Raw genomic sequence first — 26,511 nt, forward strand, 5'->3', positions numbered from 1 at the left:
TATTAAGATACAATTTGTGATGGTCAACTTCTATTTTTAAGGTATGTGAATTAATTTTCTAACAGAACAACCTTAATAAAATCTGCGTACATGGTATGCTGATACCTGTTTTAAAAAGCTAGAAATATACTTTTTACTGAATTAAATGATTCACAAGGTTTATGATCATATCTTCATACTTGGGAAATATTTTTATCAACATCTAACAATTATTTGACAGTAAGTTCTTGATAAATAACAGAATCTCTAATTAAAACATTTTTTCTAGGGCTGGGGTTGTGGCTCAGTGGTAGAGTGTGTGCCTAGTATGCATGAGGCACTGGGTTCAATCCCCAGCACCACCTAAATAAATAAAGAAATAAAGAAAGGTATCGTGTTCATCTACAACTAAAAAAAAAAAAAAAAAAAAAAAAACATTGTTTCTATAGAGAAAGAAAACATGCTTGATTGAAATTTTCTTCATGTTATTCCTAATATCCTCATTGCTGCAAAAGGCAGAAAATATCTTTTTCTATTTTGTGTTGCTATAAAAATGCCTGAGGTTGGTACTCTTATAAAGAAATAAGGTTTATTTTGTCTTACAGTTCCAGAGGCTAGGTCAAGCAACTGTATCTGCTAAGGACTTCATACTGCATCACAATGGATGGAGCACAAAAGAGAATGGCAAGGGAGGCACGACACACATGCCTTGCTTTATCACGACCTGCTCTTCTGATAACCAGTCCAGTCCCAGGAGACCTAATCACTACCAGGAGATGGGCAAATCCTCTGAGGGTAGTGCCCCCATAACCCAATTTCCTTTAACCAGGAACCCCCTCTTAAAGGTTTTATCTCCTCTCATTCCTAATACATTAGGGACCAAGCGTCGTTGAGTGCAAGAACTTTTGGAAGGTAAAGCATATTCAAACCATAACAATATCTTAGAAAAAAAGACATTGAACTTATCTCCAAGATGTGAGGCTATGTATATTATAAAGAGTACATACACACTTGGGGAAAATCAAACCTTTTGAATATATAATTTGAGTCAGTTTCTAAAACTGAAAAGTAAATCTATCCTACCTGAACCATTTCCCTGTGAGTAATCGTCCAGTTAATTTTCAGTTTGCACCATTCACTCAACCCCTGCTTTGAGAAGGATGGTGAGGGGGTCGGTGCTTTGCCGGATCAGAGGGGCTTTTCTGCTCACGTTTCGGCATCTGTCTTTAACGCCTTTTGTTGATCTTGGAATGAAGGAGACACATGCTACTATTGGGCATGGAATGTGGTCTTGTACAGTATTTTTAAACTGTCAGCTGTACAGTTAGTCTTTATATAGACAATGAACAAGTGCCTCTCTGTACCTTTATTTCCTTGAAATATACAAACACAAAAATGCCAGAACTGCACCCACATTCCATCGTAGAGCACATTCTACAGCCAACACACAAAATGAATTATGCCACATTATCCTTGTTAATGAATCAAAACAAAATCTTCTTTTCACTACCAAATAAAATAAAACCGTACATCTCATTGCCTCTCCAAAATTTAGAAACCCATGTTTAAACAGATGTCTAGAGACTTTGGCTAATATCAAAAAGGACTTTAATCCTTGAAGAGCAAGTGTCTAGCATCTATGAAATAAACTACTTTTCTTCCACTAAGCTTACATTATCACAAAATAGAGCAATTTTAGATATAGGCAAAAAAGGAAGCTACAGAATCCTTAAACTAAAATTCTGGGTTCTAAGTTCAGGCTTTAATAATCTCCCCTTTCCTAAGTTTTAATGGCATCTAATAAAGCAAAAAAGGGTCGGGCTCTGGGTAGGCCTTTCTTGCTGATTTATAGCTCACTGAATTCTGATGAATGGTAGAGAAGCTGTAACATTTTTATATTTTTTTAAAAAAATCATTATGGGTAGCTGAGAAGATGCTTGGCTCTGTGACTGCAGGCTGGGGTTGGCTAGGTCAGTACAGGTCTTAATGACAGCTATTCCTTTGTCTCTGAGCCCAAGCCCAGGGAGGGCCAGGCTCTGGCAAGTTCTTCTTTCCAGGCACAATTCAGATCATTTTAACCAGGAGCTTTTTATCTGACAGAACTTCAAGGTATGCATGTACATGGTTAGAAAGGGTGAGCCCTTTAATTTACTGGCAAAGTCTGATAAAGGCCACCTTTCATCTTCTGTATGCAAACTTGAAAGAAAAGCCAGGATTTTAGTTACTAAAAGTCCTAAAATAGGGTTTGAAAACCTCTAGTACTTGGCTCAGAGTTTTATGATTAGATTCATGCATTGTTTCTGTGTCCCCCAGTCAAGTAACACCTTGCTCTTATCCAATCTTTCTCCTAAAACTTACTTTTTTATTTGAAATTAGACTTCACTAGTAATAAGCTTTTCTGGACTAATTTAACACAGGAATAACTTCGGAGTTATGCAATCCCAATAAATTGAAACAGAGAGATGCTAGCTATTGTGGCAAAACAAACAAAAAAATATTTTTAAAAAAAAGGCAGAAGAAGAGAAGGAGGAAGAGGAGGAGGAGGAGGAGGAGGAGGAGGAGGAGGAGGAGGAGGAGGAGAGGGGAAGGGAAGGTCCTGAGCAATTCAGTGAGACCCTAACTAAAAATTATACGTGTGTGTGTGTGTGTGTGTGTGTGTGTATGAAAAATACAATGTGGCTCAGTAGTTAAGCACCCTCGGTTCAATCCCTGGTACCAAAAAAAAAAAAAGCAGAAACTTCCAACTAAAACACTCCTTTTTCCAGTGCTGCCACTAGATGTACTACAAGTTTTTCAATAAGAAGGTGTGTCTGACTCTAATATGAAAGGCAACTCATTTCACTTTCCACCACTTTTTAATGGAGTAAGAAGTTACTCAGACACAGCCCTCCATCAGCCTAGACCACCAGGCCTGGTTAAGACCTGCTAAGGCCTGAACTCTACGACCCACCACCCAGACTAGCAGATGGAATGTCACTCAAGGAAGTCAGGAAGAAGAGCTATATGCACAATGTATTCGGAATTCCATTGTAATTTCAACTTACCTCTGGCACAGTGGATGGTACAACTACTTACTGAGTACAATACCCTTCTGTAACTAAAAACCAGACAATAAGACCAGAGGCAAAATAAGTATCAATGTTTGGATGATCCACGAATCACACGAAAACTGCAGAGGTTTGAATTCTGCAAAATATGTTACATTCTGGACCATATGCCTACCCTCACACTTCATCAGTTATCAAACATTTTTCTACCTACAATATGCCTTTCATCATAAGTTAGAAAAGTCTTGTCAGCCATTCAAGGTTCAAGAGTCTTGATCACTACACAACGAAAGGAAATGGATATTTCAGAGCAAGCAATCATTCTATTCAATGAAATTTTGGCTTGTGTAAATAATTCCCTTTTCCACTGAAAGGGTTCTATTCTTTTCAGGTTCCTCCTATATTTTTTAAAGGCCAGCTTTTTAAAATATCTTTATTTTTATTTATTTACTTTTATGTGGTGCTCACTCATGCTAGGCAAGAGCTATACTGCTGAGCCACAATCCCAGCCCTTAGAAGCTGGCTTTTTAATGAAGCTTTATCCAAAGCAGAGCAGGGCTACTCTATCCTGCCTCAGTTAAGAAAAAAGAAAAGTCAAAAGTAAGGGCTCAGAGATAAGTATTTCAATTCCAGCCATGTCCTGCCCTTTGCCTCATTCTTTATATACTTGAAATCTATTTCTAAATTTGGTAAATGAAGCCTAGTTGGGACCCTAAAAATGTCTCAAAGAATCATTACTGACTTCCCCCTAATCCAAAATAAAAACATTTGCATGTGTATTTTGTATTTCAAATAATCTTTCCCCAGTAATTTCTTATTTGAAAAGCAATTAGAAGCTCAGAGCCTAATACTTGCCCAAAGTTAAGAATTCAAAAAAGAGAAATACTTAAAGACAGCCTGTAGTAAATGCTGCATCTAATTAAGCATTTCCACAACATGTGGAGTCAACACTTCTTATATCCTACAAAAAAAAAAAAAAAAGCTTAGAAAACATATTAACAAGGACAGACTTTTTAAAGAATTGATAGAGGGAAAATTACATTATTGAGGGAGACAGCAATTTAAAAAATAAAATATGAAGTTACTTTTAAAGTTTAGAAACAATAACTGAAGGTTACAAGGTGATAAAAAAAAAAAAAAACCTTTTAGTTTCTGCCAAAATAGTATGATTTCTTCCTGAGCTGCTGCTACAGGGCTACCTAACAAGAGAAAATGTTTTAGGGAAAAAAATGCTACTGTGGGTGGGCCTTAGATTCAAAAAGACAAATCGCAGTATGTATACAGCTGCCCAGGTACATGCTCTCTTCTCTGTATAAACTGCTCCATAAAGAAGTAAAGATTCTTTCTTTTTTTCTTTTTCTTTTTTGCTACTGGGGATTAAACCCAGGGGTGCTTAACTACTGCGCTACATCCCAGCCCTTTTTTATTTTTTATTTTGAGACAAGGCCTCATTAAGTTGCTTAAGGTTTTACTTAATTGCTGAGGCTGGTCTCTTAACTTTCAATCCTTCTGCCTCAGCCTCCTGAGCTGCTGGGATCATAGGCATGTGCCACCATTCCCAGCAAGCTTATTGTTTTATTACCTACTTTAGGAGGTGATGACTTAAAAGGAGCTAAAAACAAAAGAGAAAACAAGGAGAGAATATTGACTCTAGTTAATTCTCACAACTCTTCAAATATCCTCTTATTTCATTTTAAAAGACCAGCCAAACACCAACACCATGAAATAAGTTTAAATCTGCATTAATACACAAAGTCTGGTGAAACGATGGCCTGGGAAATAAGAAAAAAGCAAGTGGTTGGCTGTGAACTTCAACACTCATCAGCTCTGTTAAAATGACTGACAAAGACCGATTCTATCCAGAAATCCCCCACTTTATTTTTAAGCCTGGAAACTGGTTAGTCATATCTATACTGAGCACTTCCTGTGCAAGGGCATGCTGATGGCAACCAGCTGCCAGTTTAGTAGCTGCCTACACTTGGTCAATTGACTCATTCATGGAATACAAAACAGCATCCAACACTTCAAAAAACCTGGCTAACTAAACGCTAGAAGGTATACAGTGAAAGTAGGTTTGATTGTTTCACAAATTAGGGATAGATGATACCATGAAAAAGAACAATGGAAGAAAGACAAAAGACAGTACTAGCCTAAAAGACTGTGTGCTGGTAGGTTCTGTGATGTTCTAGCACCTCCACCAAACACCAACAGTTCTCCCTCCGTCCCTCCTCCAAGATGAACTATAGTACAGCTGACGCAGTCCACATCTTCATTTACATAAACACCTAAGACGACAGAATGACTCTATGAACTAAACAATGACAAAAAACAATTTAGTCCTTTATGAAAAAATAAAATTCAGTGTGATTATGTTTTCAAGGAAAGGTTGCCTGAGAATTTTTAAGAAATAGGAACAAAGAGAACACACACAAATCAGGAATGTACAATGTATCATCCTATTGTGTTTTTGTTTTCTTAATTGTCAATGGACTTTATTTATTTATATTTAAGAGGTGCTGAGAATCGAATCCAGTGCCTCACACATGCTAGACAAGTGCTCCACCACTGAGCCAATACTCCAGCCCCTACTGGTCTTAATGCTATGTTAAGAACCCATCTTTGGGAAAGAGGGGAACACAATTAAAGATTGTAAGAGTGATTTTTTTTCGCAGCAGCCCTGAGAGCTGTCAGACTTCAGCTAGAATGCCTCTCCCAGCAGCAATTGTAATTTGCCTAATTAACCCTTCCACATGTTGAAACAAGCCAGCTAAAATTCCACTGCTGAGAAACACAAGGAACCATTCTCCTCCCCCATATCTTTAACCGGATGTACAAAGGGGCGACCCGAAAGCATGCTGGGATAGGTGGCAAGGGCAGGAATGTCCAGTAATTGCTTCTGTACTTCTAGGGTTATCAGCCTGATCATCAAGTCAGAGCTATGGTTAAGTGGTCAAATAATTTAAACCAGTTCCACCCATAAAAACCTTCAGTCTGAAATTCTTTAGGGAGTCTGCTTACCATCAGACTTGTTAATGAGGGAAACCCCCAGAAGTTAGGTATAGCGTCAGTGGAAAGGGGATTTGGCTCTCTATCCTTCCAAAAGCCATTCACTGCTTCCCTGGCCGAAAATGGATGGCATCGTGCAGTGGGCAGCTTTGAAATGATCCCCACAGGTGGGCACTGCTGCTTCTCTAATTCATTGTGTGCCATTTGCAAGCTTTGGACAAAATCACTTTTGTAACCTAGTAAGAAAGTTAAAAGCATCCCAGCCAACACAACACAACCCTGGCTTCTGAATGACCCCAATTTAGCAGCTGGAAGAGCAGCAACATTCCTCTATGTCATGGCCTTGTTTATGGACCACTGCATTAACCCAGCCTGAGAACTGGAGTGCTTCTCTGTCCTGCAAACACCACTTCATTGGCTCCAAGTCAGCACAGTACTTTGGAGACCACCACTCCATCCCACCTCCTGCTAAATCCAACAAAATAAGCAACTGCCCAAACTTACCCCATTCACAATGGTTTCTTGCCTAGTGGTATTGCTGCTGCTCACTTGTTGAATTTTGCAGCTATTTCTTTTCTTTTCTTTTTCTTTCTTTTTTTTTTTTTTAATCTCACAGTTATTTCCTTACCCCTCCCTTCCTCTCTCTTTGGAATACTACTCCTTCTTTGGAAGGCCTTCCATAGGGCCTGGATCCCACCCTCTCTACCTTCCCACAACTTCCACTATTTCTCCCTCATTGTTCACTTGAAACTCTGAAATCTGCCAAATGGCCACTCTCTTTATTTGTTTTGCTATTCTGGTTTCTCAGTCATTTTTTTTTCCCTTCCTCTTTAATCGGTATTACATGTCCCCAATCCCACCTCCTTGAAAACTCCTCTGAGAAACTGCTGCTTTAATTATCACCCTTCTCGGAAGAATCTGATCCAATGTTTAGACTTGTGATATTCAGAAGGGGTGTATTTCATTAGAGCTATTTCATAATTAACTCAGTTCCCATTTTAACCCTTGAAAGGTGAAACAGTTTTAGAAGTGTTTTACATTACTGTTTTACTTTTATCAAATAACTTTATAGAAGAAAAAGATTCCTTGGGGTGAGCCCATCATTCCCTGCTTTTTATGGGATGTGAAGTGAGGACTTAATTGGGGGAACACTGTTTGCAGGTCTGGGCAGGATTCTGTCTTTCGGTGCCATCATAAGCCTCCTGATTTATATAGCACCTCCTGAGTGGAGCTGTCTGACCACTGAGCTTTACACAAACATCACCTCATTGGTTCTCACAAGGGACAAGCCAGGTAGCATATTTCTGTTGGTGTGACAGCCATTTTCTACATAATCACAGTAGAAAGTTGAAAATTCCCAGAATGGCTCAGTTTACTAGAGTGACCCAAATCCTACTTATCATGTATATAAAACTAGAGTCCTCAGAGATTCAGATCATATGCCACAGCTGGGGTAAGAACCATCAGTGGTTTGCACTCATGTCACAGGAAGAAAAACATGGGGAGAACAGTAAAAGTGAAAGGGATAAGGGGGAAATTCTCTAATTCATAGGGCAGCCAACGTGTCTGTCTAGTAGGAAGAGCTGAGTGATACTGTGATATAATAAAGCATGTGACATCTGGTAAGAGATGGAGAACTGGTTGGCATTGAGAAACTCCCACTTGTGGTGTCAGAGATGTTGAAAGTGTGTGGAAAACAGTCATCTTTTTTTTTTTTTTTTTTTTTGGTGGTGGTGATGGGGCGGAGTGTTTTACCTTTTTAAGCTGACTCAATTTCCTACCTATAGTCACTTGTTAGCCTCATGCTCAGGTGCTGATGCTGTGTAGTGCCACAGGAGAGGCCTGAAGGCATGCTCTTCCATACACCCATGGGAGGGGATTAGCTAGAGATAAAGGAAGCAATCTGGGGGCAAAGAGGCCTGGAAAGTGCAAAAATGGAGATGACAGGCCATGTCCCTGGGAGACTGGGTGCTTGCTCACCACAGGTACAGTCACCTCCCTGGGTCCCAGTGCCTTCTTCATTCCTTCTTTCATTCATTAAATACTGACTGAATACACATAATGTCTTCTGATCCCTTAGCAGATGAGCTCTGCAGGCTCCCTGCTCTACCTGAGCCCAGCCTCAATAGAGGCCCGCAAAGAACTCTCTATAACAACTCTCTTCAGACTTGGCTGACACTTCCTCCATGGGGCTCTGAACTTCTGCCTTCTAAGGTCCCATTCTCATTTTGCTCTTCTTCTACTTCTTGAGCTACGACAATTCTGTTTCCTTTATCATTTCCATGTATCTCTTTCTCCTGTAAAAATGACTGTTTTCATAAGTTAAACACATGACCCTACAGGTGATCACACAGATCACAGAAGGAAAGTCATCTCTCTCTTTTGGACTGGATATTCACACACTTTCCTAACACCCAGGCTCAGACTTGGCTTCCAGATCAAGTCACAGCCCAGTTTGATATTCCTGACACATTAATTTGCATCCAACATCTTATGCACTATTCAAAACCCTCCAGTTCTTTAAAATGATTGTTTTCCTCCCAGAAGATATTTTGGACATGCTTTAGTCTAATTATTCAGATGAGGAAACTGAAGTTCAGAGAGATTAAGTAGTTGTTGAGCACTGTATATGACATCCAGAGACAAGGTCAAAAGCAGAACTAGTCTCCTGATTCCAGTGCCTTGCCTGGCTTTTAGTCTGGCCCCATGTACTGCTACAACATTTCTCTGAACCCTCCACACTTGTGGAAACTTACTTCCCGATTCCAGCAGACAGAAGGTACAGGTTTTCCTCTCCTCTCCACTTGCTTAAAGGACCCATACGAAGTACAAGTGATCCCTCTGTGAAGTCACTGTCACCCTTTATGACTTTTGGTACATAAGACCTCTTCTGGATTCTCATAGGGTCTACTGTCTGATTTTCAGATCTCTGATCATTCTAAGCTCCCCATCATGTACTTTTGTCCTGCGGATGTACATGTGTTGCATGTGATACTGCCCAAACCAAAAATTGATTGAGGACAGGGCCATCGGCGCACACAGTTCTGGTCCTGCAGGCCCTGCAGAGCTGGTACTGGATCCATCAATATTTGTTGCTATGAGTAACTGAGGCCTAGGGAAGGCAGCCCTGGGCCAGGGAGAGAGATTGCACCCTGGAAGCAAGGGTCTACTGAACTCTCCATGGCAGGCAGGAGAATCTGTGCTTCTAGGGAGACCTCAGGTCCCGAGATTCTCAACCAAATGAATAGGCCACTTGAAAACTCAACATGCCAGGCCAGCCAGCATAAAGCACAGATGGCATGTGAAACTGGAAGAAAAAAAAAAATCATGCATCACTTATTCTCTTCTTGACAACCTGACTGGGACAAATGAGATCTTAAGGCTTCAGGAGCCTAAAGCTGTCATCATCACTTAGGGCACAAGGCTTAGCCATCAGCCTCCGTGCTTCACCAACTCCTAGGAAGAAACTTTGCTCCTAGTCTCCTAGTTATTTATAAAATTAAATCTTATTTGTCGCTGCAAAGCTGCAGAATGAATTCCCACTTAAGTCCACAGATGACACTATATATACAAACAACTCTCTAACACACATCTTCAAAGCCATAAACACCATAAGGTACCAGCCTAAAAACATGGGTTCTGCACCATCTTACTGATTCTCAGAGCAGCACTGTCTCAGCAATTTACTCCCCACTCAGTAATTAGCCACAAGCAATTAGCCCTACCTCCAATTCTTCTCCAAGGTTGGTAAGCCCTTAGAACAAGATCTAAGCAATTACTCTCTCAGGTGTCTTGTGATATCTCCCAGAATGCACCTGACCTATAGCATGCTCCAGGGAAAACGAAGCTGTGGGATGCCCATCTGCTCTCACAATGGCATGGCATGTCCTGTGTTGGATGTCAGCTCTCCCCTCTCTCTCTCTCTCTCTCTCTCTCTCTCTCTTCACACACACACACACACACACACACACACAAAAACCTTCTCCTCTCCAAAAAGAGATTGCTACTCAATCAGCACTCTCAACAGTTAATTTGTCTTTAATTGATATTCTCAGAGGATTGAAAACAAGTGAGTTCACTGTTAACTGCCTATTGCTTTTTTCTAATTTATTTTTTAGCTTTAGGTGGACACAATATCTTTATTATATTTTTATGTGGTGCTGAGGATCGAACCCAGTACCTCATGCATACTAGGCGAGCATGCTACTACTTAAGCCATATCCCCAGCCCAACTGCCTATTGCTTTGTCTGTCACTTTCAAACCAGGGATCTAATAGGATCTACTTGCAGAGCGATATTTTATTTCAATGCCTCATCTTTTATTCTTCTGAGTTATACAAAGAAAAGAAACAGGAAATCTCTACTTGTTCAAACATTCCATTTAAGTTTTGTAAGTCCCCCCCAAAAAGATTGTAAATGACACCTACAGACACAGATTTGATTTGTCCTGCTTCAAGGAGATCTCATGCAAAAAATCCAGAATTTTAAAACTTAATATTTGCAAAAATCCTTCTTGCAACATAGGCAAGTGGGTAGAAAAAAACTGGTGATTACCTCTCTGGGCCTCAGTGTTCCATCTCTAAGATTTAAGAAGTTAGATAAAAGGCTCTGCAAAGTTGCTTTTAATTCCAAAATCATGATTCTATAGGTATTTGTTTAGGTACAACTTTAATTACGTAGACTGCAGACCTTTCTTAAACATTACTGATATGCATATGATTTCAGTCTGTTTTAATTCAGCTTACACTATATTTTTAAGAACAATCCCCTACAACCACACTCGTCTCCTTGATTTCCAAGTTCTTAGCATCATTCTCCTTGAGACGGAAATGTTGACAAATAAATGGTTGTGGAAATTTTAGTGATTGAATTATTCTGAGATGAAATCACTGCATCCTGAGATTTTGTGACCCAAATGAATTCTCTTTCACTCACTCACTTTGTGGAACTTCCTGGATTACCAACATCCAAGAGTATAGAATGTAATCATCCTGGTTATCCTGACTGTTCCGTGGCATCAAAATTCAAAGGCAAAAAAAGGTATGACTCATGTTCAGGATGACAAAAATTTCAGAAGTGAGAAAATGCCCCAAGTATTTCTAAGTTTATAGATCTAGGGGGTGTCAGACAATACGAAGTTATCAAGGGTTATCCACTGTAGAGGAGAATATGTATCATATCTCTAAATGGACTTTCCACTTTAAGTCCTTATCAGCATACTGCACTCCAAGGCTAATGACTACATAAAAGGAAGAAGATAACCACGTCAAAGCACAGTGTTTAACAGTTTCTGCTGTATATTTTACATTATATGACAACAAAGTCAGGCGAACCAACCATCAGAGCCGGATCACTGCCTAACCTTCTTGCTTAACCCTGAAAAGCAAGGGCTGGGAAAGGGAAGGCACAGAGGAGAAAACTGTAAAGTATTGCTTAGTGATTACCCAAGCTGCCACACCACACAAAGTTGAAACAGTGAGAAGAGCACATGATGTGACAGCTTATACAATATCACTAGGATTCTGATGAATACTAGAAGAGGATATTAACAAAGTACCATCATAAAACAAATGAACTTTTCTTCTCTATAACTACTTGGCCAGCAAAATTTTGAAGCTACCAAAAGAAACTTCCAGAAGAAAATATGGAGAAACAGTTCAGGTCACTGATTTGGGCAAAAAAAAGGGGGGGGAGAGTAGATTGGGGGGTAAGATCCCAAAAGCACAGGAAACAAATGCAAAAACAGACAAACGGTTTATATCAAAATAAAAAATTTCTGCACAGCAATGGAAACAATCAATTCAGACTTAACCTGAGTAGGAGAAAATATCTGAAAACTATTCATCAGACAAGAGACTAATATCTAGAATTTATAAGGAATTCAATTACAAACACAAAAGTAACCTACTTAAAAATTGGGGAAGTGATCTGAATGGATATCTCACAAAAGAAGACATACAAATAGTCAACAGGAATATGAAAGAATGCTCAACACTAGTCAGTATGGAAATGTTATTCAAAACTACAATGAAATAGCATCTCAAACCTGTTAGAATGTTATCAAAAAGACAAAGAAATTCTGACATGTATGTGGAAAAAGGGGTACTTATACATGATTGGTGGTAATGTAAATTAGTATTAGTATAGCTATTATGGAAAACAGAATAGAGGTTCCTCAAAAAACTAAAAAAAGAATTATCATGATTCAGCAATCCCACCACTAGGTATATATCCAAAGGAAACAAAATCAGCATATCAAAGTGATAACTACACTCCCATGTTTACTGTAGCACTATTCACATTAACCAAGTTAATGTGAAATTGACCTAGGTGTTAATTGATGGATGAATGGGTAAAGAAAATGTGATACAGAAAGGATAGCCAGGTAGTGACGCATGCCTGTAATCCCCCAGCAATTTAGGGAGCCTGAGAAAGGACAATCTCAAGTTCAAGGCCAAAGCTGGCCACTTAGTGACACCCTATCTCAAAAAATTAAAAAGAAAAAAGGTCTGGAGATATACCTCAGTTGTAAAGCACCCGTGGATTCAGTTGTCAGTACTGCAAAATACAGAATGGAATACTATTAATCCTTAAAAAAGAATTAAATCCTGTCATTTGCAGCAACATGGAAGAATTTGGAGGATATTGTGTTAAGTGAAATAAGGCAGGCACAGATAAATAGCACATGTTCTTTATATATATGTAGTTGTAGATGAACACAATACATTTATTTATTTATCTATCTATCTATCTATCTATTTATTTATTTAATGTGGTGCTGAGGATCGAACCCAGTGCCTCACGCATATAAGGCAAGCGTTCTACCACTGAGCCACAACCTCAATCCTAGCACATGTTCTTACTCATATGCAGAAGCTAAGTAAGTTCATCTCATAGCCATAGAGTAGATTAGTGGTTGCTCCAGGCTGGCAAGGGGAAGGGGAGGAGGAGATAGAAAGAGATTAGTGACTGAGTACAAAAATACAGTTAGGAGAGGTCAGTTCTAGTATTCTATGGCACAATAGGGTGACCACAATTAATAGCGATTTATTGAATATTTCAAAATAGCTAGAAGAAAGGATTTTGAATGTTCCCTGAATCTGGGTCCTTCTCACTTCAGTAAGCTCCAGATATCTCCTTCCTGCCCAGGTATCTTCTAGATCTCCTATATCAGAAGTTGAAAGGATGCATTTGAGAATCCCTGCCTGTGTTCTTGGCTGCCTAGAGACAGCAGAGAACATTACCACCTGGCCTCTTCTCTTTCCCCTCTAAGACACCTGGTCTGTCCACTCCTTGTTTCTCTGGGGTACCTGCAGACACAGGATCTGCAGAGCTTCTTCCTGAGTGCCAAGCCTATTTGAGGATAGTGAGGGCATTCCTGTAAGTACTGTGAATAAAGGTTGAAAGAACAGGCTCGATTATTGTTAGTCTGCCTCAGTTTAAATCCTGATCTGCCTTTTCTAGCTTTGTGGTTTTAGGTACAATTTTTAACTTCTCTGACACTCAGTTTTCTTAGCTATCAACTGTATCATTTATACACGTATTAAATGATATACATACAAAGATACACAGCACCACGTCTAGTATGTGAAACAGCTCAATAAATTTTTTTTTCAACTCAATAAATTTTAGTTTCAATATTGTTTCTTCGGTCTTCAAGGAAATCTGAGATGCTGGCAAGCTACTTAGGGCCCTGACCCCAGTGATCAAAGACACATGCTTATTCTGCCTCTGCTATTAAGAGTATGTTAGTGGAAAATTTAAGAAACCCAAAATAGGTTTGTTGTCTAGGTTTAGAAGGCTCTATTCCAATTTCTACAAAGAAGCTAGACAATTTCTTAGCAATGCTCTAAAAGGTTACACCCTATCACCAAAGCTTACTTAAAATTAACTAATTACTTTAATAAAACTTTATTAGAATTTCCTACACATGAGGGCTTTGATCTGGTACTGGGAATGCTAGGGGATGGATGGGGGCACAAACGTTTCTGTCAAAAAGTTCATAGTGAAGTGAAGGCCAACAAAAATAAATAATAATAATACAGATGAAAACATGGTACACTGTAAGGAAGTACAGGGTACTAGGGCAAGACCCTGGAAGAGCATCTACCCAGGACTGGGTCTTGTTGGAGATATTCACCTCTGGAGGAAGGGTAAGAGAGTAAGCCCACCAAAGGAAATCGCATTTGTTGGAAGAATGAGGAAGTAAATAAACAGGGCAACACTAGGAAGGGGTGTGGGAAATGTTTAGGCCAATTGTGTAAGGTGGTAGATTGTTGCTATTTTGCAGATACACATAAGAACTCTCTTCATATTGTGCAGAAGACCTCATTTTGCAATTAGTTGTGGGACCAGAAGTGTCTGGAACCAGAAGTCCTCTCTCCCACAGCAGCAAAAGGGCAGGCACATGGCCCAGCCTTGACCAGTCAGATGACCACTATCTCAGATTTTTAACATTGAGGATGGTGGAACACGTAGCCACATCTGAGTCCCAGGAACGGCAGAATTAAAAACAAAACAAAACAAGGCAGTGAAAGCAGTGATGATGTCCTAACCAGACATTTCTCGGGAATGTCCCTGCCTGTACATCTTGCTGCATTTTCAGAGGCTAGTTTTACAGCTTTGCAGTGGATGCTATAGTTTAGATCTTAAATGTTCCCCAAAGGTCCAGTGTTGAAAGATTGGTCTCCAGAGTGGTGCAATTGGGAGATGGTGGAATCCTTGAGAGGTTCAACCAAGTGGGAGGTTTTCAGTCACTGGGGATGAGAGACCCTGGCCCCCTCCCTGCTCTCTTTTATTTCCTGGCCATGAAGTTAGAGGTTTTGCCCCACCACTTATTCTCACCATGATGTGCTGTCTTCACCACAGGCACAAAGCAACAAGGCCAATGGACCATGGAACGAAACCTCCAAATGTGTGAGCCAAAATAAACCTCTTCTCTTATAAGTTAATTATCTCAAGTACTTTGTTATAGAGTTGGAAATTGACCAACACAGGAGACATGTAAACTTCCCAAAATCTTTCCAAAATTTTTTCCTGCTTATGATAGTGGGAATCAGTTCCATTTCTTGAAACTAAAAACCTGATAACAGAAGTGATTATTGTAATAATTGAAGGTATAAATACTAAGGGTCTGAATCAAGTCAGGGACAGGAACAGGGGAGATAAAGGGAAAGAGATGCTTTTAACAGATAATGAGGGAGATAAAGCACCAGGTCTTGGTAACCAGCTGGAAGCAGAAGATAAAGAAGAGGGCAAAGTTAAGGACAACTTCCAGGTCTGTATTGAAAACAAGCAAAGATGGCACTAGAGCAGATTATGCTTAGTGAAGCTAGTCAATCCCTAAAAAACAAATACCAAATGTCTTCTTTGATATAATGAGAGCAACTATGAACAGAGCAAGGAGGAAGAGCAGGAAGAAAAGACTAACATTTAACAGAGTCATGAGATGGGAGGGAAAGGGAGAGAAAAGGGAAATTGCATGGAAATGAAGGGAGACCCTCACTGCTATACAAAATTACATATAAGAGGTTGTGAGGGGAATGGGAAAATAAACAAGGAGAGTAATGAATTACAGTAGATGGGGTAGAGAGAGAAGATGGGAGGGGAGGGGAGGGGGGATAGTAGGGGATAGGAAAGGCAGCAGAATACAACAATTACTAATTGGGCATTATGTAAAATTGTGGATGTGTAACCGACGTGATTCTGCAATCTGCATTTGGGGTAAAATTGGGAGTTCATAACCCACTTCAATCTAATGTATGAAATATGATATGTCAAGAGCTTTGTAATGTTGTGAACAACCAATAAAAAAATAAAAAATTTAAAAAAAAAGAAAACAAGCAAAGAAAAAAAGGTGTGGGGGGGGGCAATGATATTCAGTGAAAATATAGAAGGAAGGTCATATTTGTGGGTAGCAAAAAAGGATGAGCTCAGTTTAGGCCTACTGGATTTAAGGTGCCTGCCTGACAGTTAAACATGATTTCTACCAGGAAGCTGATTGGACAGGTGGATCTTAGAATAGCCCAGGCAGGAGGACTAGGAGATTAGAATAAATAGCTAGAAAAATAAAGGAAGAAAGGAAAACCAGGAGATGGTACTGTCATAGGAAACAAGGATGTTTACCTCCTGGTGTCAAATGCAGTTATAAGAATTTTAAAAGTCATCAGGGCAAAAACATATGAATGCAGGGTAAGTGGTAACTTTAGCACCTGGGAAGTCACTGGTGATTTTGGCAAATATGATTTTTCTGGAGTGGAGGAGAAAAAGACAGACTTCAGTAGGATGAAGGATGACAAAAAAAGTGAGAAATGAGGAACTATGAAAAAAAAAATTTTTAAGTTCATTTTAAAGAAGAAAAAAAGCAGTGCCTAAAACAGGAAAAAGTGTTAAGAATTAACTCCCCACCTCCCAGGACTGGGGATTGAACCCAGGGGTTCTCTACCCTACCATAGTGCTACATCTCCAGCACCCCTCCCTCTTTTCATGAGACAGGGTCTTGGTAAGCTGGCCTCAAACTTCTGATTCTTCTGCCTTGGCCTCCCGAGTAGCTGGGACTGCAGGCATATGCCACTGTACCCTGTGATGCTGAAAATTAACTTTCAATAGAGGTCATTCCTTCATTCCACAGTATTTAATACATACCTCTTGCTGTGTAGGTCCTGGGAATAAAACAGATAAAACAGACATGGTCTTCAAGAACTTGTGGACTAGAAGAGAAGGAATGCTAACCAGTCTGGTGAGTGCCAGCAAGGAAAGCAACAGGTGGCTCTGAGAGAAGGCAACAGAGGACCCTCGTTTTGGCTGAGGTTCAGAAAAAGCCTCTCCAAGGAGCTGGCCAAGAAAAGGGGGTTGGGTGAAGACAAGGATATTTTGGTCAGAAAGACCAGCCAAGTGCCAATGTCCTCAGGGGAGCTTGAGAAGGGAAGGAGTCAGGAAAGACCTGGAGCTGACTGGTGTAGCAGCTCAAGATGAAGGAGTGACATTCTTTAGTAGGAGCAACAACCACGCCACCATCACTGGGAGGGAAGGTGTGGAAGAGGTGAGTCTGTCAGTCTGGAAGCAGGAAGTTGAGGGAGTTGTCTGATGGCTACTGTTTTCTTTGTGAAATAGCAAGACTAACGGGGCACATGAGAACTGGGTAAGGTGGTAGCAAATGGGAATTTGGTCAATGGAAGAGGGAGCTCAGCTTGCTCACCGCTCAACCATTATTCTTCTTCAAGTCCTTACAAAGTGACCCCCCTTAGAAATGGTTTTCTCAATTTCTGGCACCAAAACTGACAACTAGGGCAAAGGATTCTTGGATTCCTTCATACTTAGGTGTAAAATGATCCTCAGAAATCTCAGCTACCATACACTGTTACTACTTCATAATAACCTAATTTACTTAACAGGAAGCAACTGTAGCCAATAAGTAGCCATCAGCTCATGAAACACCCATCCACTGGAAACTTGACATGCTCTTTTCAACAGCACTCCCCTTTTTAATAAAGTGGGTTTCTTCCTTCATTTCCCTTGCTTTCCTATTCATTTTATGTCTAGATATCTTAAACTCATTCAGCTTTTAATAAAGCAAGTCCTCCATTCTTTTTCTCAGTTTCATACTTAGGCACAATCATCTATTCATTTACAAGCAGGCAAAGTTAAACCATTTCTTTAGAAGGTGGCTATAGGCTGAGGCTGAAGGTTCAGCACCCCTGGCATGGAGTCAAATACATTCTAAGCCATGATGGCTTAACAATATCCCCAGTCATTTGTTTCTACATTCATGCACATACAGAAATATGTTGGCCTCCAAGGATTTCTGAATCTTTTTTTTTTTTTTTTTGGAGTCCACTCCCAAGAAATTATATTAGTCTCTGACTGCAGCTCAGAATAATGACTTAAAAGTATCTCCCATTACAACAAATCAGGCATGAAGCATCCAAAGGCAATTTTCTTGCAGTGCAGACATTATGAAGAGCTAGTAGTGATCTCACACTAAGTGGGATACATAAGTCTGCCAGCAGCTGGTAAAAAAAAAACAAGTATCTATAAGGGGAATTAGGATTAGTGAGAACAGAGAAAATAACTGAGTTATTTCCAATTTAGCTTTGGTAGATATCGGAGTGATGGTAGCAGAGGGAAAGTTCTAGATCACAGTCAATAATCGCCCTTACAGGAAATACCCAGGACACTACATGAAAACCACACAGATACTCATCTTTTATTTCCTGGCAGAAGCTACAATGATTCTATCTGATTAACAAAGTATTTGACCAATTTCCCTAAAGTCTTATTCAAAATTCTCACCCTAAGGGCCATTGATTTAAAATTCTAGCATCTCAGATTATTTTAAAAGAAACATGCTGAGTGATTGTTTGTAGTACATTTGCACAAAGTCCAGGACCGCAAGTAGAAGGCAGGTGAGAAGCAAGTTCAAGGGAGCTCACTAACACTCCAGTTTGCATGCTGCTTCCAAACACAACCAGAGAACTCAGCAAGGAGGCATGGATGTTGCTATAGGAATGTACAATACATTCTTCAGAAGACTGGTTTTCCACTTTCTCCTCACTCTTTTCCCAAAAGAGAGGGAAAGAGGCCTGGGGGGGGGGGATGCCAATTTAAATGCTATGTAATTCATACAAAAATTCACCAATGGTTTTTTCAGCCCAATTCCTACTTGCTTTTGACTACTTTTGAGTTAAAATAAACTGCTGTTATAATAACAAGACATAAAAAAAGAAAAGCATCCATCAACACATGGCTCCATTAGAATAGAGGCCACTGCAAGGAAACATTAATCCCCCAAGTTCCACATCAAGCTCAAAAACAATGCTCCTGGCTGTCATTTTTCATTTAGGCCAGCCCTGTATTTCTAATAAACAAGGCTTTTATTTTTTTATTGACCTTTTCCCTCTCAGAACATAATAAGACAAATGTCAGCCCACAGAGAGCTTTACTTTGGGAAAGGAATCAGGAAAAGGCAGAAGAGGACAAGTTTCAAGGGCTCTCTCTAACTGATGTCTACCAAATGGAGCCTCTGCCTGCTCCTCAGGCTGCCAGGGCTGCTGTGACTGACTTCAAATTTACCAGTTTCCCAAGAGCTACTTGAAAAGAAAAGGGAATTTCACAATCTTGAACACTCTCCCCTCTTACTTTCTACTTTTCCCCAACCACTCCCACTTACAAGGAGACTTTTATATATACAAAGTTTCAGAAACAAAGCATACAAACACTCACACACAAATAAACTCCCCCAAACTAACACCAGTGCATAATTGTGTTTTGGTTGGAGTTTTTCCAGCTCTGTCACTGGTTCTCTGTTAGAAGTAAATGAAACTCTTTGCTTTTGCAAAGTTAGAAACAAACTCTCCTCAGTTTCAAGCTGAACAAGGCCCCCTCATATCTTTCAGACCCCCAACAAAATGAACTCACTGCCGAAAAGCCAGTTTAAAAAAAGATTTTTTTTTTTTTAAATACACCAACCTATTCCTCAAATAAAGATCTTTCACTTCTCCCCCTCATTCAGCTTCCCCTTTTTGCCGGAAATGCACGTCGTTTTCAATTTCTAAAACCTCTTTTCAAGGGACCCTGGGCCCTCTCCATTCTTAGGCTTGTCCCAGGGATTTGGCTTTGGGCTCTCCTGATGCAGGCAGCCCTTTCTCAAGCACATTTTGCCTTCTTGAAATCATAGTGGGGTTTCATTTCAAGAGAAGTCTCCACTTAGAAGGCAGTCTGAGCTAGGTCCGATTCTAGTCCCCCTCCCTCTCTGTCCGGTGAGAAGGGAGTCAGAGATGGGTACCCGGCTCCGCATATTCTGCTCCCACTGGGCTCAGAAAGTAGACAAAGTACTCAAGGCTCGCGTAAAAACTCCCATGAGCGCAGACTACTGTCTTCCTCCACATTCTTCGGCAGAAGTTAGCCAGCCCCCAGAGAAATCAAAATCATACCTTCCTTAGATTCTTCGGTTTCCGAGTGCATAGTGTCAGGGTAACCGGCTGCAGGCACGATCGCCGCTGACATGTACTCTGTCGAGCTGCAAGTTCGCTCAGCAGAGAGATCCGCACACAACGGAACATAAAAAGGAACGAAAACCACTAAAATCCAAACCTCCCCGGGGCGGGAGGGCTGGTTCTGGTGCAGGGATTTTCAGGGGGGAAAGTTCTGCAAGAGTGACGAATTGCGTCTCAGCTGGGCGGCAGGAGTCCGCCCCCGAGCGGCCGGCGAGCGCCCAGGCCCGCAGGCCAGGCTGTGGGGCGGAGGCCAGGCGACCGGCCCGCAGGCTCCCCGCAGGTGGGGCGGAGGACCAGGCGAGGCAGGGTTAGGGGTGCCTAGGGCAAACCCACTCAAAAAAGCTGAGAACATAAAATAAATGTGCAATAAAGGAAAAAGTCATCTCAGCGAGCGCTGCAGTTTTACATAAATAACAAATGCATATAAGCAAACCTACACTTAGAGTTACATTTTTCGACACCCACTTTACTTTCTATGTCTTGTGGGTTTTTTATGTCCAAAATTATGAATTATAAAGCTGCTGGGTTCTGTACATTTTTTTTTCAGGAAAAAAGTACAGATACTGTCCATGTCGTCCTCAGGTATGAAATCACAAACCCCAGAGTAGGACCTTCGGAAGAAATTGGAGGTGGCCTTCACCACTTACTCATCTGGGCAAGGAGGTTCTTATTCAAAACCCAGCATGACTAGCTCACCAACTGGTTTTGCTCAGTTCTGACCCCAGGTCTGACCCACAGGTTCCTAAAGTTGGCAGAGTAAGTCACCTTATCTCTACAGAGTCTTGCTTTTCCCTTATGAGAACTGGGGACATGAGCTGCCACCCCCATATACCTGTCTTACTGAGGTAGTTTACAGAGCACTTGTTTTATCACCAACTTTTGGCAAAAAAAAAAAAAAAGTCCTCAGAGAATAACATATCTGAAAGATCCATTTGGAAATTGTGAGAAGTTATATTCTTTAATAAATTTACTTTCCAGCTGCTTTCCTTTACTTCATTTTCCATTTTATACAGGGGAAAATAGAGGCACTGTGGTAAATTTAATGAAAAGAATATATAAAAGACCTGGATTTAAGAAGTCTGAGTTTAAATTAATTCTGCTATTTATTTTTTGTATGACCTTAAGCAAATTATTTAACCTCTTTAAGCCTCCATTTCCTAATTTATTAAGTGAGTATAAAAATAGTATTTATGTCTAGTATTACATAGGTAATGATAGTAAAAAGTGATTTGAAAACCATAAGTACTACATATTATAACTAATTAAAAGTAAATTTTTGTAAAACATACTCTTGGGTTTTATTTTAGTATTGGGTTCAAACAGAAAGAGTGTGTTATTCACAAGCAAGGAGGGAGACGTTGCTAAATATTAATATGAGGCTTAGGTGTTAAATTACTTCCTACTGCTAAATAATTTTAACATACCTAGGACCCTGGCAGAATTTTATCACAATCTCACTGAAAGGACAAGATGAAGAAAGAAAGACATAAAAACCAGTTGGAGAGGAGAGAAGCGAAACACCTGGAAAATATCAGTTGTGGAGACTCAGAAACCGGCCTTACCCCCCAAAGGGTAAAAGGCTGCACCATTCTGAAAGTTAGTTAACCTCATGGTCCCTTGTGCCACACATTCTGCATTAGAAGTTGCTGAAATATGTACCTTGTACTCAGAACCCTAGACTTTTGGGAGAAACAACTTGAGATGAAGATAATTCCAAACCAAAGAAATGCTCCCTCAGCAATCACAAGTGGCCTTTTCTGTCCTGCCCAAGGAATCATTCAGTCCCCTCTCTCCTCCTATACCATCTGTCCTTTCCCCACTGCAGCCCAGATGTCCACAGATGTCTACCAGGGGTTCTGAAGACTCCTGCCAAGGCTACTCACTACACAAATGAGAGAGTTTCCACTGATCTATAATTGGGCTAAAGCAATACCTTTTCAAGGTGATGATTATGCAAATCTAGACAATTCAAATGCCAAGCTCAGTCTATCCCCAGCAGAATTACTTTCACTCTTCTTTTAGAAAGTGGTCCCATAAGAAATATTAGGTAAATGTCCTTTAACCACATTAGGTGTGTTAAAGCACATGTCCTTAATGTCCTGCTTGTTTTTTACATGGGTTCAGGAAAAGGTTTTCTGCCCAGCTCAGGTTAGCCAAGGAGAACAACTGCTGAACGAACAGTTCTGGCTTGCCAAGGCAGCCTTGTAATTCAATTTAGTCATGTTAACAGCTCTGCTGATCTCTGAACATTCACCAAGATCCTCAAAAACCTTGAGAGAAACTTCTTTTGTATTTAAAAAAATGCAGTGCAGAGTCACCTTGGGGAAGAATGTCCTGATCTAGCTCAAGAACAATTAATGCTCAGCATTTAAGACTGTATGTGATGCTAAGTGAAATAAGCCAATCCCCCCAAACCAAAGGCCAAATGTTTTCTCAGATAAGCGGATGCTGATCCATAGTGGGGGAATAGGATAGGAAAGAACCAAGGAAGTTTGGATTGTGCAGAGCGGGGAGTGAGGGAGGGGTGGGGTGGTGGGGATGGGAAGGACGGATGGTAGAATGAGACAGACATTATTACTCTATATACATGTATGATTACACTACTGGTATGATTCTGCACCATGTACAGCCAGAGGAATGAGAAGTTGTATTCCATTTGTGTACAATGTGTCAAAATGCATTCTACTGTCATGTGCAACTAATTAGAACAATAACAACAACAACAACAACAACAAAAAGATTGTATGTGCAAAGGACCTTCCTCTGTCACCTATATGACCTCAAAGCCATATGCCCTGGGTAACTTATTGCTTCATGCCCATATCTTGCAAAATTGGTGACAAAGGACAGCAGACTCTCTAGGGATCCCCTGGTCTTCTGCTGCTTCCAAATATATACTAAGTACTCTTGATTTCCCCAGGCTTTTATTCAAAAGAGGTTTAGCACTTTTTTAGCCTCAGTGACTAATACTCCGGTTCAGCATAATGATTTATTACCTCCTGTACATGGGACTTGTTTACTTTTGTATATATGTATAAGAAACACTCCAACATCCTTAGCTTGGAAATCTGGAAGTTCCATCAACAATCTATTACAGACAACCTGATATAAAATAGCAACTAAATTAGCAACACTTCTCATTTAGTAACAAAGTGCATTTAAATATTATGGTGAATTCCAACACATGTCCAATAATGGATCTGTTATCTTCTCAGGTTTGAGGAAGTAACCGGCTCCTTGAGTTTAAGGCGTTGCCAGTTTAAGATAATGGGTTTTAGGGAAGTTGGAGGTTGAAGATTATTGCTGGGATTAGGGTGTTCCTGCTGCTTGTTCCTGTTGAGTTCTCGTGAGATTAAAATGGGATTTGGAGATAGCCTCGTGGAGTAGGTGAATTGTGCGTGGAGACGGCAGAACGCATTTGCCCCTGGACCTGTGTGGAGGCGGTGTGAGAGCGGGAATAAAGAATTGCTGTTTGAACCTACAAAGCTGTGAGTGCCTCGTGATTCTGGTGCCAAGCCGAGACCTTGGCACAGCCCCTACCTGATCCAGGTGATCTGGCTCTCCTTGCCTTAAGAACATTTTATCTACCAGAAATTGAGAAGAGGGTGCTCAAATGACAGAGGTCACTTATGTACCTTCTAGGGAGTCAAACTCTGTGCTCCGAGTGGCCTTAGTTTATATGTTGTTGAGAAATGGGGCAAGGCTGGGGAGTTGAGGTGAGATGGGGCAGAACTACCAGAATCAAGGAAGAAAACTGAAGAAGAATGTGGAGATGGGGAAGGGGAAAAGCCACTGGTGACCAGATTCTGGGAGTTTTCAGTTAAGGGATAACTGTTTCCTCAGACTCCCATGACATTTTCAGGAAATTCCTTGTAATCAGTAACACTCTGAATGTGAGTGAATACTTCTGAGGCAATGAGAAGAGTGCTGACCTCAGAGGGGAGCACACACAGGGAGACAGCAATTCACTTGGGGTACATTTGTTTCCTAAGATTTCATTGTTTGCTTTTATTTCTCTCCTAAGAAATAATCCTCATTAAAGAACTTGTAAACACACACACACACACAACACACACAGCACACATACAACACACACACACGTACACACACATATAAATGCATCAGGTCTGAAACTCTCACTTGAAGAATTTATGACCCATGGTCCTTCTTTTATAATACTTAGCAATGACGCCTTGCATTTTTTAAAGGTTTGACTTAATCTCCTAAATTAGCTTCCTTGGGTCATCATACCCATTTTAAAGACCTGCAATTAAAGAAAAGATTATTTGCTCAAGGTCACCAAACTAAGTAATTATGTTCTTAGGTCACAATGAAAGCAGGCTAGGCCTCCTGTCTTGTATATTCAAATGTTTTTCTCTACTCAAGTATTCATCTAAGATTCATGCTCTTTATTTTGCAGAGGAATGCCTCAAAGCTTGCTATATTGTGAGCTTAGCTAAGAGTTTAAGGCTGGACATGATTCTAGCACACACTGCTCAAACTGCTCTGTTAAAATGCTTAGATCGCAGCCTCAAACTAAGGTCATTCCATTCTTGATATTTAATGCTTTAAATAAGCTATAAATTTAGCCACTTCTATTTATTTAGTAACATGAGACTATATTCTTTTAAATTAAAAATTCAGTCAGGACCCTAACTAAGCTTCCTTGGATATAAGGCTACCAGGAACACAAGTGGGGAGACTGGAGACAGAAAATCTGGGAGACTAGGGGCGCATGACTGACACTACCACATACACAGCCAGCCCAGATGGTGCCTCATTTGCAGAAGAGTTCTCTCCTACTCGTTCTTCAGTCCTTTGTCCTTTAAAAATGGGCAAGTCGTTAAACCTCTCTGAGTATCTGTTTGCAGTTTTGTAAAATGTTTGCAGTTTTGTAAATGCTTAATTTTTGTGAATAAGACCAGGCTGTTTTAGGTTGTTTAAGGGTGTCTATTCAGAGGGTTGGGTTATAGCTCAGTTGGTAGAGTGCTTGCCTCACATGAATAAGGCCCTGGGTTCAATCCCCAGAACCACCAGAAAAAAAAAAAAAAAAAAAAGAGTGTCTATTCAGAGGCCCTAAATGTTGATCCTCCAGATCCTCCTTATAGGTATGGCAAAATGATAGAAAGTGAAATTCTTTACCATGCTCAGGTTCATGGGGTCAACATGGGGATGGCACAAGAGGGGCCACAGAAAGAATTCAACAGAGAGATACATCAGTCACAACCAACCAACACATTCCGGGCACTCCTTCACAAAAATGTTCAATGATTAATCACAGCCACAGGAACTCAGGCCTGGAAGCAAACTGAGTGGTCATCTCTAATCCTCTACTTGTCTGGTGAAGCAACCTAGACACACCAACGTCAACATGCACTCTGTCTTCTGGAATCTCCTCTATTACCTACATAGCAGAGGCAACCTCCTACAAAAGACAGTCCCATTTCATTTCTGTTAGAAGTTTCCTCTTTACAGTGATCTGAAATTCAAGTCCAAGGGCAGTAATTGTCAAGTCATTTTCACTCTAACCACTGTCTTTACCCTTTAGAGTAAGGAAATAATTTTGTGATGAGATAAACAGGTTTTTAACTGGATTTTCTTTTTCAACAACGTAGTGGAGACACCATCACAATGACTGGCTGATGTAGCTGCATGCAATATGAGACAGTTATGCAACCTTCTAGTGTCAGCTACACATCTGCTATCGATTATTGTGAAACATTCGGAAGCAAGCAGCTCTGCTTAAGATGGCCAGTGATAATCTCTTCTTTCCTCAGTGTGCTCACTCTACGTGGTTGGAACACAATGCCAAGGCAGGTTAAGTAATGAGTCCTACTTGATTGTATCTGAGCAGTGAAGAGCTTTCTCCAGGTTTCTGAACAAAATTCTGAAAATTGAAATCCACAAAGAAAACAAAGGTGGTACTCCATATGTGGAATTTGGATCACAGATTCTTGGTCCAAGATCTGTTTGGAAGTCTAACCTATTTCCGGTTATCATGATTTGATTTTCACACTGAGTTTCTGACATGGACAGACTCTAGGAAGTTAACAGGGTGCCAAGTAGTCACAGTTTAAGAGACAGAAAAGGGTGGCAGAGAAGCTACAGGGCTGCAAGAGGCTTGCCAGGTGTGGGTGGCCAAGGCTAACACTCAGCAGACAAACTCAGCAGGTGGTGAAATGTGCACTGAAGCAGAACTTACCCAAACAGGGTTCTGGGAAAGGGAGGTTATTATTATTTTTTTTTTTCAGGTAGCACTGAAAGGCATGGATCAGAAGTTTTTCCACTTGAATAGGTCTGGTTACAAAACTTAGGTTTATTCAGCCTGTCCTTAAAATAAGACCTATAGAAATATGTATTAGTTAAGAGTCTCAAAATTGTAGATCTCACCAAATGAATGCATTTTCTAAGACACAGGTAATCTGAACACTGTGCTTGCCTACTAAAGACAAGGTAATATATTGTCCATACATTTCCTAGTAGCA

General features: G+C 40.4%; 1 protein-coding gene and 1 non-coding gene across 7 annotated transcripts in view; one reads left to right on the forward strand and one right to left on the reverse strand.

Annotated features, from left to right (window-relative positions):
* Tnfaip8 (TNF alpha induced protein 8) overlaps positions 1–26,511 on the reverse strand; it is a 109,583-nt gene that overhangs the window by 19,450 nt on the left and 63,622 nt on the right. Inside the window, exons 1-2 of one of the 6 annotated variants that reach the window (XM_078048552.1) lie at positions 19,964–20,291; positions 1,063–1,223 (exon numbers count right to left, since the gene is read on the reverse strand). The exons of 3 other annotated variants lie outside the window; for them this stretch is intronic. Coding sequence is in view for 1 of the 3 variants with exons in the window: in XM_013364370.4 (XP_013219824.1) it covers positions 19,964–20,036 (73 nt within the window). In the remaining 2 variants the exon portion in view is untranslated. Of the gene's footprint in view, positions 1–1,062; positions 1,224–19,963; positions 20,292–21,959; positions 22,108–26,511 lie in introns of those variants that run through there. 2 more of the 6 variants (XM_078048545.1, XM_013364370.4) reach the window with 2 other exon arrangements.
* Trnat-agu (transfer RNA threonine (anticodon AGU)) lies at positions 273–344 on the forward strand. The gene has a single exon. It is a non-coding gene; the product is annotated as a tRNA-Thr (tRNA).

This window comes from Ictidomys tridecemlineatus, chromosome 1, assembly GCF_052094955.1.
Source record: "Ictidomys tridecemlineatus isolate mIctTri1 chromosome 1, mIctTri1.hap1, whole genome shotgun sequence".
Classification (NCBI taxonomy): domain Eukaryota; kingdom Metazoa; phylum Chordata; class Mammalia; order Rodentia; family Sciuridae; genus Ictidomys; species Ictidomys tridecemlineatus.